This window comes from Chlorocebus sabaeus, chromosome 11 (assembly GCF_047675955.1).
Source record: "Chlorocebus sabaeus isolate Y175 chromosome 11, mChlSab1.0.hap1, whole genome shotgun sequence".
In the NCBI taxonomy this organism is placed as follows: domain Eukaryota; kingdom Metazoa; phylum Chordata; class Mammalia; order Primates; family Cercopithecidae; genus Chlorocebus; species Chlorocebus sabaeus.
Window position 1 is genome coordinate 115,168,560 of NC_132914.1, and position 18,266 is coordinate 115,186,825.

The 18,266-nt window shown below is 46.5% G+C and overlaps 1 protein-coding gene across 1 annotated transcript; it reads left to right on the top strand.

The window, feature by feature from the left end:
* The first annotated feature begins 1,771 nt into the window (after positions 1-1,771).
* Positions 1,772-17,626, top strand: RFC5 (replication factor C subunit 5). Its single transcript, XM_008004872.3, has 11 exons — positions 1,772-1,972; positions 4,456-4,520; positions 5,013-5,149; positions 6,293-6,372; positions 7,673-7,746; positions 10,250-10,409; positions 11,139-11,220; positions 12,311-12,440; positions 13,365-13,442; positions 15,171-15,225; positions 16,578-17,626. Exons 1-11 carry the CDS (start codon positions 1,908-1,910, stop codon positions 16,672-16,674), a joined length of 1,023 nt encoding a protein of 340 aa, XP_008003063.2. The 5' UTR covers positions 1,772-1,907; the 3' UTR covers positions 16,675-17,626.
* The last annotated feature ends 640 nt before the right edge of the window (positions 17,627-18,266 follow it).

The window sequence follows — 18,266 nt, forward strand, 5'->3', positions numbered from 1 at the left end:
TAGTATTAAAAAAAAAAAAAAACTTGTTAATCACTTATGATTCCTTCCCTGGAGATAAAAATGAATAAAACCAGTTTTATCATAAAAGAAAGAAACAAAATTTGTAAAATTACATGCTAATGATCTAAGCCCCCAGTGTTAAAGTTTCCTGGGAGAAAGCAGAGTAGGGGCACTGTCACATTACAAGCCCTAGCTGATCCCCTTCTTCGAGGTCCCCAGGCAGGGGCTAGGGTGAAGCCGTAACTGCCATCATGTACTTGCCACTGTCCCTCTGCTGTGTTCCTGAAGCAGGTGACAGTGATGTAATCCAATGCAAGGAGTACTGCTATCTCCTAATCAGAACACTGCTGACCCCAGGCCAGCCTCAAAATTCCTCCCAGGATTTTTGTCTTCCTCATCATGTTAAAAGAAAAAAAAAAAAAAGCCGGGCGCAGTGGCTCACACCTGTAATCCCAGCACTTTGCGAGGCCAAGGCGGGCAGATCATGAGGTCAGGAGATCAAGACCACCCTGGCTAACATGGTGAAACCCCGTCTCTACTAAAAATACAAAAAAATTAGCTATGCGTGGTGGCGGGCACCTGTAGTCCCAGCTACTCGGGAGGCTGAGGCAGGAGAATGGTGTGAACCCGGGAGGTGGAGGTTGCAGTGAGCCGAGATCGCACCGCTGTACTCCAGCCTGGGCAACAGAGCAAGACTCCATCTCAAAAAAAAAAAAAGACTTTAGTATGGATGCTTTGCATGCTCATTGCTGGAAAATACAGACTAGGCCAGGCATGGTGGCTCACGCCTGTAATCCCAGCACTTTGGGAGGCTGAGACGGGTGGATCACTTGAGGTCAGGAGTTCGAAACCAGCCTGTCCAACATGGCGAAATCCTGTCTCTACTAAGAATACAAAAATTAGCCAGGCGTGGTGGCACGCACCTGTAATCCCAGCTACTCCGGAGGCTGAGGCAGAGAATCGCTTGAACCTGGGAGGCAGAGGTTGCAGTGAGTCAAGATCGTGCCACTGCACTCCAGCTTGCGTGACAAAGCGAGACTCCAAAAAAAGAAAAGAAAATACAGACCGATAGAAAAGAAGAAAATAAAAGCGATCTAGAATTCTCCTCGCTTCAGGAAAAAAAAACTAAAATGTTGATATCGATTCTCCTCAGTATCTCAGATCACAGGGACCCTGTCCTCTGTGTTCATGAACTAGATCCTTCCAGCGACACAGATTAACGCAACTGGAAGTTTCTGTTTGTTTTTCTCTGGAGATGTTTTCTGGAGGTTGGTTCTCCAAATTTTGTTGGGTGAGGGACATGGATTCCGGAGATAGGTAGGTTACAGTTGTGTGTGTTTGGGGTTGTTTTCGTTTCCAAATATTCACCTCCCAGCTTTGGGGCCGAGAGGTATCGCGAGTCTTTTTTCACAAGGGCGTCTATATTCAAGACCCAACCGTGTTACTCCGGGCTGTTTTTTTCTTAGATTTTTTTTTTTTTTTTTTAGCCCCGGCAGCTTTTGTTCCTTTGAACGTAAGTGTTTGAAGCTTGGCGATGGAGGAATTGGCTTTGGCTGTGAGATCTTAATATGTAATGATGACTGGGGCTGCAGGGGGCCCTGCCTCTCCCGCTTCCCTGCTCTGAAAGCGCCTGGGTATCTGAGAACTCAGAGCAGGCTGGAGGGGCGGAGCTTGGAGGGAGGCTGGCGGCCCGCGCCTCCCGGTAACCTAGCAACCGGCGCCCTAGCAACGCGAGGGGGCGGGACCGAGGGAGGAAGTCGGAAACTGGTGGCCACGACTCGCGAGAGTTGCTTTTGCGCGCGAACTCTAAGTGCCAGGGTCTCAGGGCCGGGTCGCGGCTGGTCACTGGGCAGGCGCTTGGGTGACGCGACGATCTCAGCTGATCTGGTCACCTTCGTCTCCCCGCCATGGAGACCTCAGCGCTCAAGCAGCAGGAGCAGCCCGCGGCGGCCAAGATCAGGAACCTGCCCTGGTAGGAAGAGGCCGAGCGGCGGCTGTGGGCAGAGGGGGCCGGGCGGCCGCGCGGGGAGGAGGTGGCTGGAGTGGGCAGGTGATCGGACCCCAACCCGACCTCTTCCCGTCTCCCCCGGGCCTGCAGCCGGGATCGAGCCGCAAAGGTTTCCCCCGACACCCCCCAGCTCCCCAGACTCGTCCGTTCTGTTTAGGACTTTTGCCAGCTGTCACCCTTTGACGCCCAGCTCCATTTGCCGAAGAAGAAGTCGGCTTTCGCACCTGGTGACAGCACAGGGGTTCGATCCCGCGTCTCCTGACACCTGCAATGGCCTCCATGCCAAAGTGCCCTCTTCCCACTCTTCAAAACCTGCGATGCGACTATTGGTCACATTTTAAACTAGTGATAAGGCTCCCTGGCCAACTTTTATTGGATGGCATATTATTAGATTAGCAGACGCCCTGTTAGATGTTTGATCCTTACAAAGACCGTAAGAGGTAGGCACCGCTTCAAATTTTACACAGGAGGAAACTGCATTTTAGAAAGGTTAAATGACTTCCTTATGGTCTTAGGCTAGAAAATTGGCTTGGAGGTGAATCTAGGAAGTCTGAATTCAGAGCTTGTACTCTTAACCATCCTACTTCAACAACTATGTTCTAGCAATGCTTTCAAGACTTTGAAGCAATTTGGCTTGGCTACGAAAAGCTCAAGTTGTCATTGTCTAGTAACTAGTTCAAAAAAAAATTTTTTTTTGAGACGGAGTCTCCCTCTGTTGCTGGAGTGCAGTGGCGCAATCTCAGCTCACTGCAACCTCCGCCTCCTGGATTCAAGCGGTTCCCTACCTTAGCCTCCTGAGTAGCTGGGATTACAGAAGCCCGCCACCACGCCCGGCTAATTTTTGTATTTTTAGTAGAGACGGGGTTTCACCATATTGTCCAGGCTGGTCTTGAACTCCAGACCTCGTGATCCACCCGCCTCGGCCTCCCAAAGTGCTGGGATTACAGGCTTGAGCCACTGTGGCCGGCCAATCTGTTTTTATTGTGGTTAAAAAAACCCGGAAGATTGACAGTTGTAACTATTACATGTATTTACATATTTATTTTTTTAGAGACAGGGTCTTGCTCTGTCGCCCAGGCTGGAGTGCAGTGGCATGATCACAGCTCAGTGTAACCTCAAACATTGGGGTTCAAGCCATTCTCCTGCCTCAGCCTCCAAAGAACTGGGACTTTTGGAGGCGAGCTACCAAGCCCATCCTGTAACCATTTTAAAATGTACAATTCAGCGGCATTAAGTACGTTCAGAATGCAGTGGACTGTTGTGGAGTCTTCCCACTATCTAGTTCCAAAATTTCATCACCCCAAATGGAAATCCTGTGCCCATTGACAGTTACTCCCCATTCTCCCCTTCCTCTAGCCCCTAGCAACCACTAATCTACTTTCTGTCTCTATGGATTTGCCTATTCTGGACATTTCATGTAAGTGGAATCCTACACTATGTGGCCTTTTGTGTCTGGTTTCTTTCACTCAGCATCATGTTTTCAAGGTTCATGCATGTTGCTGCTTGTATCAGTAGTTCATTTCTTGTTATGGCTGAATCATATTCCATTGTATGGACAGAAGAGGTTTTACCTATCCATTCTTCTGTTGAAGGCTATTTGGGTAGGAGTTCAGTTTCAAATGCACTTTGAAATAGTAGGTGCCCATCAGGTTGAGATTATAGACAAACAGCTGAAAAGATGAAATTAGAACAGAGTTCAACCTCGGCACTATTGACATTTTGGGCAAGATACTCTGGGTGGGTTTGGGGGAGCTGTCCTGTGCACTGTAGCATGTGTAACAGCATTCCTAGAGATTACACACTAAGTGCCATAGGACCCTCCACTCACCTGTGACAACTAAATATGTTTCCAGATATCACGAGATGTTCCTGGGAGGACAAAATCACCCCTGGTTGAGAACCACTGGTCTGTGTTCAAACTTAAAGTGCTTTGTTTTTCTTGCTTTTTAAATTAGGATATGAAAGGATTCTTTTTTTTTTTTTTTTTTTTTTTTTGATACAGGGTCTCACTCTGTCGCCCAGGCTGGAGTGCTGGAGTGCAGTGGTGCAGTCTCGGTTCACTGCAACCTCCACCTCCCGGGTTCAAGCAATTCTCCCATCTCAGCCTTCTGAGTAGGTGCGGCTGCATTGGTATGCCACCATACCCAGCTAATTTTTGTATTTTTGGGTATTTTTTATTGAATGGCATATTATTGGGTTAGCAGACGCCCTGTTAGATGTTCGATCCTTACAAAGACCCTAGGAGGTGGCCATAGAGACAGGGTTTTCCCATGTTGGTCGGTCTGGTTGGTCTTGAACTCCTGACCCCAAATGATCCACCCGCCTCGGCCTCCCAAAGTGGTGGGATTACAGGTGTGAGCCGCTGTGCCTGACCTGCAAGGATTCTTTTACACATAAAATATTCTTGCATGTATATATGTCATAATACATACTAAATTGTATTTCAGGGTTGAAAAATACCGGCCACAGACCCTGAATGATCTCATTTCTCATCAGGACATTCTGAGTACCAGTAAGTATCCATGTGTCAGTTGCTCTTGTCCTGGTTGAGGGACCTGTGTAAATTTCTTGGTGATGTCTCTCCTAAGTAATAACTTCAAAGAATCGGATTGAGCTTTGTAGAATGTGGCTTTAAGATCATTCATTCATTTTCTTCAGAGAGCTGCAGTCTAGTGGGTAAGTCACAAACATGAGCATAAAATTGCAACTCAGTGGAGTAAAAATAGCATTACAGCGAATCATTTAAGTTCACAGATGTTGTCAGCACCCAGAAAGGTGGCTGTAACACAGTAGGCACTCAGTAAATACTTGCTGGCAGGCTGCACTATTGAGTGAATTCCAGTTGCCCCAGGAACGCAGAGACAAGGCCCCTACATCAAGTTGCATCTGCCTCTGATTTGGACATTGCAGTGGGTTGAAGAGCTTTCAGCCCAACTCAGGGGCCCAGGGTGAATGAGGCGGCTCCCAAAGACTGATGGTGCCCTTCTTCCTTCCTGATCCTCAGTTCAGAAGTTTATCAGTGAAGACCGACTGCCACACTTGCTTCTCTATGGTCCCCCAGGGACAGGCAAGACATCTACCATCCTAGCCTGTGCGAAACAGCTGTATAAAGACAAAGAATTTGGCTCCATGGTCTTGGAGGTAAATACGATTGTTCTTACTCTACAAATAACTTAGGACTCCGGTCTCTGAATTTCAGTTCTGCTGGTTTTATTTTACTTTAAAAGTAAGTTGCCCCACGGACAGTTAGGAAAGAAGTAAATTCGAAATAAGATATTTTAATTCCCTTTTTCCTATAATGGTCATTTTAGTCTGGATTAGTGTTGGTCAGCTAGAGGGCAGTTGTAGGGCTAGGCATCTTTTTCTTTGCTGTTGCCAACTTCTACCCAAACCCTCCTTTATGGTTACTTGGTTGCTGCCTGTCTGCCACGGCCCCTTCAGATCAATTCTCCACGTCTCTCCACCCTATTCCTGCCTGGAAGGCTGAGCTCTACTGACTATAAGCTTACTTACCCTCTGGCTCCTTGTTGGGTTTGGCCAATAGAGGCCTCGGCAGGGGTAGGGGAAGGAAGTGAGTGACGCTGGGACCTTCCCTGGGGGCTGATAGGCTGGCAGCATGGCCCATCTGTAGGGTACATCTCACAGGTGGCACCTTTCCTGCAGCCCTCTCCAGGTGCCTACAGCCACTCCCTTCACTAACCCTTTCAGGCTTAAGGGTCACGGGTATTGCATAGCCCCATGGTTTTCCTATATGGCACCTTTAAAAAGATCTCCTTGTTTAATTCTCTTCAAATTGCTGCGTTTGAGTATGCCATCTGTATATTGCTGCGACCTTGACTAACATACTTAGATTCAAAAATCTGAATATTGTCTATTGCAAGAAAAGTTTAATTTACTTTTTAGACGCGGGTCTCAGAACTTTGCTGCTACTAATGTCCTTATTTCAGTTTATTAAGAACTTGGTAACCTTGGGATTGTGGTAGCTGAAATTTGTATCATTCTGCTCATACCAGAGGTGCTATTCAGTGTAACCATACCAGTTAATTATTTCTCCAGCTTATGTCAGTCATTGTCCTCAAACAGTGGGGGTAATATAGCCATCTTTATTGATTTAATGAGTTTGGTGTAAAACTGATTTTTTATTTTGTGCTGATCTCTTAGCCATCATTAGACATAGAGAGCTAACCTGCTGAGCTGGACTGATGAGGAGATACATTAAAACCAAGAACTCACAGATAGCATAGCAACATGCTTTTTGTTTTGGCTTCTGTCTTGCACATTTAGCTGAACGCTTCAGATGACCGAGGAATAGACATCGTTCGAGGACCAATCCTGAGCTTTGCTAGCACAAGGACAATATTTAAGTAAGAATTATTTGTGTAATTTCGCTCCCTTGATTTTGATTAGTAAGATGACATGGCTAAATTTTTTAATCCTCTCCTTAGCCAGTTTATATGGGTTGAAAAAAAATACTGACTTTGTCCAAAGCAACCATGGAAAAGAGATAAAGGAGAGGACGGTAGTAAGAAGTATTATAATGCGACTGCTAAAATAAAATGTTGTCTACACTTGTATTAGCAAGTTCTTTTTTTTTTTTTCTTTTTTTTTGGAGGCAGGATCGCCCTCTATCGTACAGGCTGGAGTGCAGTAGCATGATCTCGGCTCACTGCACCCTCCACCTCCTGGGTTCAAGCGATCCTCTAGCCTCAACCTCCTGAGTAGCTGGGACTACAGTCGTGAGCCATCACGCCCAACTAATTTTTGTATTTTTTAGTAGACATGGGGTTTTGCCATGTTGCATTGGCTGGTCTCGAACTCCTGAGCTCAAGCAATTTGCCTGCTGCAGCCTCCCTGAGTGCTGGGATTACAGACGTGAGCCCAGCCTGTATTACCAAGTTCTTTAGGGAAGCATTCTTCATTTTTAGTTCCTGAGAACTGGTTAGATTACCCTAAGCTGGGATGAGCTAGTTTGAATTTTAAAATAAATTGAGATCAGGAAAGACAACTAGGATGGTGGCTAAAAAAAAAAGAAAGAAAGAAAAAGGGTGAGGGCCAGGCACAGTGGCTCACACCTGTAATCCTAGCACTTTGGGAGGTCTAGGCAGGTGGATCACCTGAGGTCAAGAGTTCAAGACTAGTGTGGCCAACATAGTGAAACCTCGTCTCTACTAAAAATACAAAAATTATCTGGGCATGGTGGTGGGTGCCCGTAATCCCAGCCACTCGGGAGGCTGAGGCAGGAGAATCGCTTGAACCTGGGAGGCAGAGGTTGCAGTGAGCCGAGATTGCGGCACTGCACTCCAGCCTGGGCGACAGAGCAAAAACTTCGTCTCAAAAAAAGCAAAAGGGTGAGAGACTCCGGTGTGAGTGAGGGAGATGGGGAAAGCAGTAGCATGGGAGGGTGGACTGTGGAGGAAAGTGAAGATGCCAGAGGACACAGCACATAGAAGTAGAGAAGTCAGTCCTCCATTCCCACCAAGTGTTGAAGGAGTGATGGGGCATTTCCTCTCTGAGTGACCAAAGATGTCTGTCTTGGCCAAAGTTCTAGAAGAAATAGCGTTTCCGAGACAGGACCCGATGGCACAAATGAGAAGATGTAGGTTTGAGCCCAGATGTTGAGGTGAGATTGAAGAAATCTTTAGACAGCACCATTTGTTTTTCTAGGAAAGGCTTTAAGCTAGTGATCTTGGATGAAGCAGACGCCATGACTCAGGACGCCCAGAATGCCTTGAGAAGAGGTAAGCAGAGGCACTGTGGAGTGTGTAGGCTGGCGCGCGCACTGGAAGGAGAATTAGGAACTTTGTGTTTGTTGCTGTTGTTATTGTTTTTGGGGGGGAGGGGATGGTTTTGAGTCAGAGTCTTGCTCTGTCGCCAAGGCTGGAGTGCAGTGGTGTGATCTCGGCTCACTGCAGCCTCTGCCTCCTGGGTTCAAGCGACTCTCCGACCTCAGCCTCTCAAGTAGCTGGGATTACAGGCATGCACCACCACAGCCGGCTGATTTTTATATTTTTAGGAAAGATGGGATTTCACCATGTTGGCCAGGCTGGTCTCGAACTCCTGACCTTGGGTGATCCGCCTACCTCGGCCTCCCAAAGTGCTGGGATTACAGGAGAATTAGGAACTTTGGACGTGAGATATGGCATGACTTGTTTTCAGTTTTCATCTTCTGGCCCAGAGAAATCTCTATGCCGTTCTCTGTGTCTCCCATCTGATGATACAGGCAAGATACCTCTGCAGTGGGACCTTCCCCTTCAGTAGCCTAAGGACTAAGCCCTGCGGGGACTTTTAAGTCTGGCCAGTCACTGGTGTTCAACCTCCTTTGACACTGGGTTCAATTTCAGGGTTGAGAATTCATATCTTTCCATGGGATGGGGTGTGGAAAATCTTTCATCCCTAAACTATCGGATAGTCCTTTCTGCTAGTAGTACCCTTTCCTTTCTGCTAATGGTACCCTTTGAACCACAATAGCTAGGAGAAGAATATCTGAAGTTGAGGTGCTCGGAGAGCTGACATTACTTCACTGCTTGCCAAGTGAATGATTTGGGGGGGGGGAGGGAGAGCACCCTGCGATTTGTCTGTCTTTGGGGGCCCAGTGCAGTTCTTTTCCCTTAAAGGACACTTGTCATCTCTCATTAAGATTCCAAGTGAATCAGCTTTGAGAGAAGAACGATCTTTAGGAGTTTGTGGGGAGGGAGTAGATGGCAGCACATGTTTAAGGAAAGGACGGGGGAAGGTGGGGGGAAGAGGAGCGGGTGAGGAGGAGAAGGGGGAGGAGAAAGGGAGGAGGAGGGTAGGGGGATGTGGAGGAGAAGGGTAGGGGCAGGTGGAGGAGGAGAGAAGGGGGTGGAGGAGGAGAGGAGGGGGAGGAGGAGGAGGAGGCAGAGGAGGAGGAGGTTGAGGAGGACAGTGAGAATCTCTCTGGTCCTAGAAGCTTGGCAGCCTTTCTTCGGCATCTTGTTCTGCCGAGTGACTGTCATTCTGGGCAGATCCCCATGTAAGAACATTGGGTACCTACAGAATGGAACTGGTGTTATAAGCAACTCTTTGTTCAGGTTATTGCTCCCTTGAGTGCTCTGAGGCCTCCAGACAGTCTCCATGGAAAAGTCTGCAAAAAGCCGTCCTCCTCCCTGCCCATAGAAGGTGAAGAATCATCAACCTGCCAAATATAATTTTATGTAACAGGACAAGAAGAGGTCTCATAATCTTAATAGGATTACATGGCAAAAGTGCCAGAATCATGGTAAATGGTAAAAAGGAAGCATTTTGTAATATTCCACAGAGGCATGTTTACCAGTTTGTGAAAGAGGAGTGGCTAGGCCGGGTGTGGTGGCTCATGCCTGTAATCTCAGCACTTTGGGAGGCTGAGGCAGGCAGATCACTTGAGGTCAGGAGTTTGAGACCAGCCTGGCTAACATGATGAAACTCTGTCTCTACTAAAAATACAAAAATTGGCCTGGCGCAGTGACTCACGCCTGTAATCCCAGCACTTTGGGAGGCTGAGGCGGGCGAATCATAAGGTCAGAAGATCGAGACCATCCTGGCTAACACGGTGAAACCCCGTCTCTACTAAAAATATAAAAAATTAGCTGGCGTGGTGGCACGCGCCTGTGGTCCCAGCTACTCGGGAGGCTGAGGCAGGAGAATCGCTTGAACCCGGGAGGCAGCGGTTGCAGTGAGCCAAGATCGTGCCATTGCACTCCAGCCTGGGTGACAGAGCGAGACTCTGTTTCAAAAAAAAAAAAAAAAGAGGAGTGACTAATCTCTGATCTGAAGAGGACAGAGCTGCCCTGTCTTGTTGCCGGCTGTATCTTCATTTGTTTACATTCTTTCTTTTTTGAGACAGAGTCTCATTCTGTTGCCCATGCTGGAGAGCAGTGCAATGATTTTGGGTCACTGCAACCTGTACCTCCTGGATTCTAGCAATTCTCCTGCCTCAGCTTCCCAAGTAGCTGGGATTACAGGCACGTGCCACCACACCTGGCTACATTTTGTATTTTCAGTAGAGGTTTTGCCATGTTGGCCAGGCTGGTCTCGAACTCCTGACCTCAAGTGATCCTCCCGCCTCAGCCTCCCAAAGTGCTGGGATTACAGACGTGAGCCACCACAGCCGGCCAACATCCTCACTTGTCTGCAGTCTTGAATCTTTTCCTATACCCTTGTGACAACAGAAAAATTCAAGTTTTCTGGACTCTGAAAAATCAGAATGGACTTTGACATGAGGTGGTTTTATTTTCTTACCAGTAATCGAGAAATTCACAGAGAATACCAGATTCTGCCTCATCTGTAACTATCTGTCAAAGATCATCCCTGCCTTGCAGTCCCGCTGCACGAGGTTTCGGTTCGGTCCCCTGACTCCTGAACTCATGGTTCCCCGCCTGGAACATGTCGTGGAAGAAGAGAAGTGAGTATTTTGCGGGTCTTTGGGGATGCAGTGTAGTAGAAACAGGCTTGTGGGATGACTGATGGTTCGTATGTAGAGGAGAGGATGTTGGAAAACGACTTTGCAGAGTGCCTAGCACAGGGGAGGCACTGGGGAGCATCTACTGCTATCATTTTCTCTGCTATCTCAAGGCCATTCCTCATAAAAGTCTTTTGGTACTTCATTTTTCTTGATTCCATCCTCCTCCCCTGGAAGCTGCCCAATTTCCTCCTACTCTTCTTTGTCATTGGAAACTGCAGGCTGCTGAGTCCCTTCTGCAAAGATGCTTCCAGCCTTTTTAGACTAGAAGGGAAGGTTCTGAGACATCACATTCTGTGTAATCAGATGCCAAGCAAGTAGCCGACCTGAGCAGCTGCTTGTTGTAAAGGAGGAGTTTGACTGTGTGATCATGGCTTGTGCCAGGCCTCTGCTCCCCAGAGAGCAGAATTCAAGGCGACTGGCTCCATGGGAGAATGCTTGTTCCTAAATGCAGGCTGTTCTCGTTTTGGTTGGCTGTGAGTACTAATGTGAAGCCCAGGTCCCTAAAAACCAGAGTGAATTCTAGATCATATAGATCAGGAGATTATTAACTCTGTTCCTCTCTTTCCTTCATTCCTTTAAAGCCTTAATCATTCCAGGCCATCTTGTTCCTTTAGTGAATGCTGGTGCTCTCAGGGGACCTCATAAATCCCTTCTGCTTATTTCTTTCAGAGTTGATATAAGTGAAGATGGAATGAAAGCACTAGTCACTCTTTCCAGTGGAGACATGCGCAGGGCTCTGAACATTTTGCAGGTATGGTCTCAGCAAATCCTTTTGTTTTTGAGACAGAGTCTTGCTCTGCCGCCCAGGCTGGAGTGTAGCAGCACAATCTCAGCTCAGTGCAACCTCCGCCTCCTGGGTTCAAGCGAATCTCCTGCCTCCTGAGCAGCTGGGATTACAGGCGCCCACTACCACGCCCTGCTAATTTTTGTATTTTTAGTAGAGATAGTGTTTCACGCCCTGCTAATTTTTGTATTTTTAGTAGAGATAGTGTTTTGCCATGCTGGCTAGGCTGGTCTCGAACTCCTGACCTCAAGTGATCCGTCTGCCTCGGCTTCCTAAAGTGCTGGGATTACAGGCGTGAGCCACCGTGCCTGGCCTGGTCCCAGCAAATCCTGAGTCATTGTTTTGCGATAGTTTTTTAAGAAAGACCTAAGCAAAGGCATGATCAATCTGTAAATTTAGAAATCTACAAGTGGTAAGACCTTGATCTGATAACCTGCTGGATTCCCCCTCCTCACTTTGTATTTTGATTAATTGAAAAAATCACTTGTTGCAGGGCCGGGTATGGTGGCTCACGCCTGTAACCCCAGCACTTAGGGAGGCCAAAGCAGGTGGATCACCTGAGCCCAGGAGCTGGAGACCAGCCTGGGCAACATGGTGAGACTCTGTCTCCACTAAAAAAACATGAGCCAGGTGTGGTGGTGCATGCCTGTAGTCCCATCTACTCAGGAGGCTGAGGCAGGAGGGTGACTTGAGCCTGAGAGGTCGAGGCTGCAGTGAGCCGTGATCATGCCACTGTACTCCAGCCTGGGCAACAGAGCAAGACCCTGTCTCAAAAAACAAAGAGCAAAAGAAAATGTTTTAAAAACAAAAGGAGTCATTTGTTGGCAAAGAAGGCAAAGAGAGAAAAGGATTTGGCACTGGAATAGCCAACAGGCCTTGGCATCCTCTGATGAGGGGACTCCTCCCGTTGTAGAACGTGTGGGGTTCTAACTGCCTATGCCCATGGAACTTTGCTGCCCACCTGTATTGCTGCCTTGGCAATTGCTTCTTGGCTCCCTGCAGCTTGGTGGCTGCTGTGACAGCCACTGTGATCTCCCCCTTCCCCCTGTCTGCACAGAGCACCAATATGGCCTTTGGGAAGGTGACAGAGGAGACTGTCTACACCTGCACCGGGCATCCGCTCAAGTCAGATATCGCCAACATCCTGGACTGGATGTTGAATCAAGATTTCACCACAGCCTACAGAAGTATCCTTTCTCATAACCTCCTGGCTAACGAGACCTGAAGATGGCCCCAGGAGTTCAGGCTGCAGCCAGCACCCACACCTTGCTGGCAAAGCACAACTGGCTGCAGGCGACTCTGGTCAGCTTGTTGTGGGAGTGAGACGTCTGTAGGTGGAGTGCGTACTTGTCTTTAGCACTCCAGAGTTCTTGGGGGGCTCTGACCTTCAAGTCAGGGTAAGGCTTGACGCAGCTTCACTCCCAGATGGGAGAAAAGCTTAGGCCTTGGCATCAAAGATGCAGTAATTTTCAAGTGGTCAGTGATAGTGATAGCTCTTGTGCTGTGAAATTAAAGGCTGGGAATGGTGATATGAAGCCTTTTTGAAAATGCATTTGGGGCTGGGTGCGGTGGCTCATGCCTGTAATCCCAGCACTTTTGGAGGCTGAGGCAGGTAGATCACTTGAGGTCAGGAGTTCGAGACCAGCCTGGCCAATACGGCGAAACACCGTCTCTACTAAAAATACAGAAATTAGCCGGGCGTCGTGGTGGGTGCCTGTAGTTCCAGCTACTCGGGAGGCTGAGGCAGGAGAATTCCTTGAACCCGGGAGGCAGAGGTTGCAGTGAGCCGAGGTTGCGCCACTGTACTCCAGCCTGGGCGACAGAGGAAGACTCCATCTCAAAAAAAAGAAAAAAAGAAAAGGAAAATGTAGTTGGCTTTATTCTCTACTAGAAGGAGGTACAACTCTATCTTTCAGAAAGCCCTTACTGAAGATGAAACAAAGAAAAATAAAGAATTGGAGTCCAACATGTGCAGCTTCAAGTTGAAAGAGAAACCGTTGTTGGGATTAAAAGTCCTACTTTAAAAAGTCACTTGCCAGGGTTTGGATTCAAAATTCTCTGCAGTATGTTTGTTCTGGAACTTGTTCCCTTTGCCTTAACTGCTCCTCTAGATATTACAGAGTTGAAAACTCTGAAGGGGTTGGCACTGCATGATATCCTGACAGAGATACACTTGTTTGTGCATAGAGGTAACTGACATTAGCCCCCAGCTGAGAAGCTGTGGAGAAGGTAGCCTGCTTTGGGGTTAAGGATGGTTAGGACAGGAGGCTTCATTCTTGAAGCAAAGACACTAATGAAGTGTAAATCAGACCCCTTCTTGTTAGCAGTTCTGTCTTGCCACTGTTTAAAATTTTATTCCAGAGCTGGGTAGGGTGGCTCAAGCCTGTAACCCTAGTACTTTGGGAGGCCGAAGCAGGCAGATCACCTGAGGTCAGGAGTTCAAGACCAGCCTGGGCAACATGGTGAAACCCCATCTCTACTAAAAATATGAAAAATTAGCCGGGTGTGGTGGCACACACCTGTAATCCCAGCTACTTGGGAGGTTGAGGTGGGAGAATCATTTGAACCTGAGAGGGGGAGGTTGCAGTGAGCCAAGATTTGCCACTGCACTCCAGCCTGGGTGACAGAGCTAGAGTTTGTCTCAAAAAAAAAAAAAATTGTTCCATAAACCCTCTTTTAATATCTAGAACTGCTGGGGAGAGTGAAAACTCCTGGAGGCCAACTTTATTTCCTCTAGGAGTTTGTATTTTATAGCAGTAAGTAGTATATATTAATTCACATTTCTAAAAAAAAAAAAAAAAAAAAAAAGTCTCTATCTATGTATCTACCTAGATATATATTCCCAGAAAAGAAAGAGAAAATATGTAAACATGTAAACCAAAGCAGGCTTAAGGAAAACATAAGTTCCACACTTGCCTGTACCTTCTACACAGAGAATTGGTTCTCAACCTTGGCAGCAGATAGGGGCACTCCAGACAAATTAAGTCAGCTTCTCGGAGGAGAACCAGGCATCCGTGTTCTCTAACCCCCCCTGGTGACTTGTGTAGGCTTTCAGAGAAGCTCTTCCCTCCACAGTGGCCAACTGCGGATGGAGACTTAACTGGGTCAATGAATGTTGGTTCTGCCCAGGCCTTCACAGACCTCTTCCTGGCTGGCCCATGCCATGCCTTCTGCCCAAAGTATGGTTGGCTCAGGCCCTGCTCTGCACCTTGATTGTGGAAGCTCAGCATAAACCAACTTTTAAAAAAATCTGTTGTTTGTGCTTGGTTTTTAAATGGGGACAGGCTGGGTATGATGGCTGACGCCTGTAATCCCAACACTTTGGGAGGTCGAAATGGGCAGATCATTTGAGCCCAGGAGTTCGAGACCAGTCTGGGCAATATGGTGAAACTCCATCTCTACAAAAAATACAAACTAGCCAGGCATGGTGGTGCACATCTGTAGCCTCAGTTAAGAGTCTGAGGTGGAGGATCCCTCAAGCCCAGGAGGTCAAGGCTGCAGTGAGTCATGAACACACCATGCCACAGCACTCCAGCCTGGGCAACAGAGCAAGACCCCCCTCTCAAAATAAAGTAAAATACAGAATAAAAACAGCAAGTGGGAACTCAGCATTCAGGTTAACTTGTAGAGCTACCCAGCTGCTAAGAACGGTGTGATCTTTGGTGTTCTCAGGATCACTTTGGTATCTGCTCATTTTCCTTTTTGACTACCCTATAAAGAAGCACAAAATCGAGTGGGTAAAAAGTATGAAACAAGCACCGTTTTTACTCTTAGAGGTGTGGTATCTAGTGAGCAGGCTGAGGCCTCGGGACTAGTTCAGTATTAAGGATTTGATGTTGAAACTCATTTGTCCTCTGTGGGTTTTTTGACAGTAGAGAGTGACAGACCTAACTTGTTTGATTTTGTTTTTCCCTCAGTTGACTTTCCATCTTCAGTTCGAATACATTTATTGACCAAAATGGCAGACATTGAGTGAGTACTTCTCCCAGTTTTCAGTTTTCATTCTTTTCCTCCTTTTTCTCCCTGTTGTGAGTTGTTTCAACTTTCTTGGTTTCAGGTTTTTTTTTTTTTTTCCCTAAATCGTTCACATACAATAGAATCCAGTCTGGTAATATTGAATGGAATGTGGGGAAGGGTGTGAGCTGCTTAAAGAACATGGGGATAAACTCACAGGTCAAGTACAGATCAGTTACATATCTGAGATGAAGGCCTTTCCTTGGACCTCACAGGCTCGGCCCACATTGATTCTGAAAATGCCCTTGTTATTTGGGAGGCCTGCTTCGCTTCAACCACCCAGCTGTTATGAAGGCATTTTGGCATACTAAAGCATATTGGGGGGAAAAGTAAACACAAACTCAATTTTCTGCTTTGCCTGGTTCCGTAAACACTGTTATTAGCCCCCAGCGAAGCTGGCAGCTATCATTTAAGTAGATAGCATTGGGTTCAACAGAGACGTCAGCATAGGCCAACTCTAATTTGTGGCATTGGCTTTCACAGGCACAAATTAGGTCACCTCTCTTCATTGCATTGTGAATATGACGATTTTGCTCTCAGTGGCTGGGCATTTAAAAGGTGGCAAGAGGAACTCCAGTGTCCTGCTTTACTGACTAGACCACAGACCCACCAATATATCAGTCAAACTTCCCAGTGAAATGGCTTAATTAAGAGGAAGGAAATCTCCGTTTTGTTTCCCTCTTAATGTATTTTGCCGACAAAATAATCCTTCATTACATAAATTTTGTATATCTGTATACTTAGGACAAAGTTAAGTTCAGAACACCACTGTTGATACCTAATACTTTCTTTTTTTCTTTTTTTGAGACAGAGTCTCGCTCTGTTGCCCAGGCTGGAGTACAGTGATGCAACCTCTGCCTCCCAGGTTCAAGCCATTGTCCTGCCTCAGCCTCCTGAGGATTACAGGCATGCACTACCACGCCCGGCTAATTTTTGTTTTTTGTTTGTTTGTTTGTTTTGTAGATGGGGGTTTCACCATGTTGGCCAGGCTGGCCTCAAGTGATTGGCCCGCCTCCCAAAGTGCTGGGATTACAGGTGTGAACCACCGCGCCCGGTCTGATACCTAATAATTTTTAAAATTGAATCTGTCCTTACGAGTTTGAAACATCACATTTATAAATCAATGTGTAGGGCAAAGAAGAAAATGTTAGGGGGACACATACAAGATTGCCATCCAGGGTAAATTTGTTTTATCACTTCCCATCCCCACTCCTTCAACAGATTTTCAGTCCTAGATCTCTTTTTCCCTTAAGAAAAGGCAGCTGTGTGTGGTGTCTTTTTTCTTACCCTGTGTGTTTGGTTTCTGTTAGGTACAGGCTTTCTGTTGGCACCAATGAGAAGATCCAGCTGAGCTCCCTCATTGCTGCATTTCAAGTCACCAGAGACCTGATTGTTGCAGAGGCCTAGATGCTCCGAGGGCTGTTCACAATTCTCAGGGCTCTGCAGTGACGGAAGAACAGAGGACAGTTCCGGGATGAACTGCAGCCTGGGGTCGTGGGATGAACCAGTCACTCTAAATGTTGGAAAAACTCCTTTCCAGGACAGGATGGGCAGGCATTTTTAAAAGTACCATTTTTGTGGTGGTTTGGAGCAGAGATGTACAAAATAATTTTAATGTATAACTCATACTGCCCATCTTTTATAGGGGAAAAAAATAACCTTTTTTATTTTAAAGTTATAAGGCTTTTACCTTTTAGTTGCTTGGATGACAGGGAATTAGCCTACCCCATTTTGGTCTGGAACAGAAGACTTTCAAATCTAATATGGTCCAAGTGTCTTCCTACTCAAGGTAAACATCATCTCCAAAATTACATTTACGATTCTAATATTTGGCATTGTGTCTTTATCTAATTTAAACAGATGTTAACGAACGTCTGGCCAAAACTATTATACTTTTATAAGATGAGCTGAATTCTCTGACTTTAAAAACTGGTCTTTTTATTTACCCTTTGTGGTAGAAGAGTTAACCAGCAGCTTCCAAATTGATGTGGATGATAGGAAAAAAATTTTAATTTTAAATATAATATAGAGCCTTAAACTATGCCATTGGGGGGCAGAGGCTGTATAAAACACACTTGTTTTCATGCAGGAGAGGGGCAAGTAAGATTGAGCCTGACTGTAAACCTAGAACTGCGGGAGGACTGGGACTTTTGTACAAATTTCACATTTATTTTATAGCGATCATGCTGCATTTGTGTTAGTGTTCTTTATAATAAAAGACAAAGCAGCCTGCTGGCTGGCTGTGTTACAAGTGGCTCTTCCTTAGACAGCTAGAAAGATGCTGACTTTGTCAGACTTGCATTTATATGAAAACCTTCCATCTCTAATATCACAGAATAAACTTTCTTTGGATGCTGTTCTTTATATAAGTGTCAAATTCTTAAACTGTCTAACGGAAAAAGTCACTATTCCCTTTATTCATGGAGGACTCACCTCCTTAAGGACAGTGGCAAAGTTTGAAGCTAAATCTGATGGCCAACTAGGCCTTAAACCACCCAGAGGCTCAGCCTCTGCTGTACCTGGAACTTCAAGATAACCATGAAATGCAAACGTTGGCCAGTTGGTTCCCAGCTCTTCCACTCTACTACTTGTTTTATCTGTTTATTTTTTGAGGCAAGATCATGCTGTGTCACGCAGGCTGGAATACTGTGACACGATCATGGCTCACTACAGCCTCCATGTCCCAGGCTGGAGCAGTTCTCCCACCTCAGCCTCCTGAGTAGCTGGAACCACAGAACCACAGGTACATGCCACCACATCCTCAGCCCCCTGAGTAGCTGGGGCTACCGTGCACATCACCACCACACTAAGTTTTTTGGCTATTTTTTTTTTTTTAAATAAAGATGGGGTCCCATCTCACTCTGTTGCCCAGGCTGATCTTGAACTCCTGGGCTCAAGCACTCCTCCCACCTCATCCTCTCAAAGTGCTGGGATTACAGGCATGTGCCATCACACCCAGCCCTGCTTGTTTTAAAAGGGGACTTTTTTTTTCTTAATGG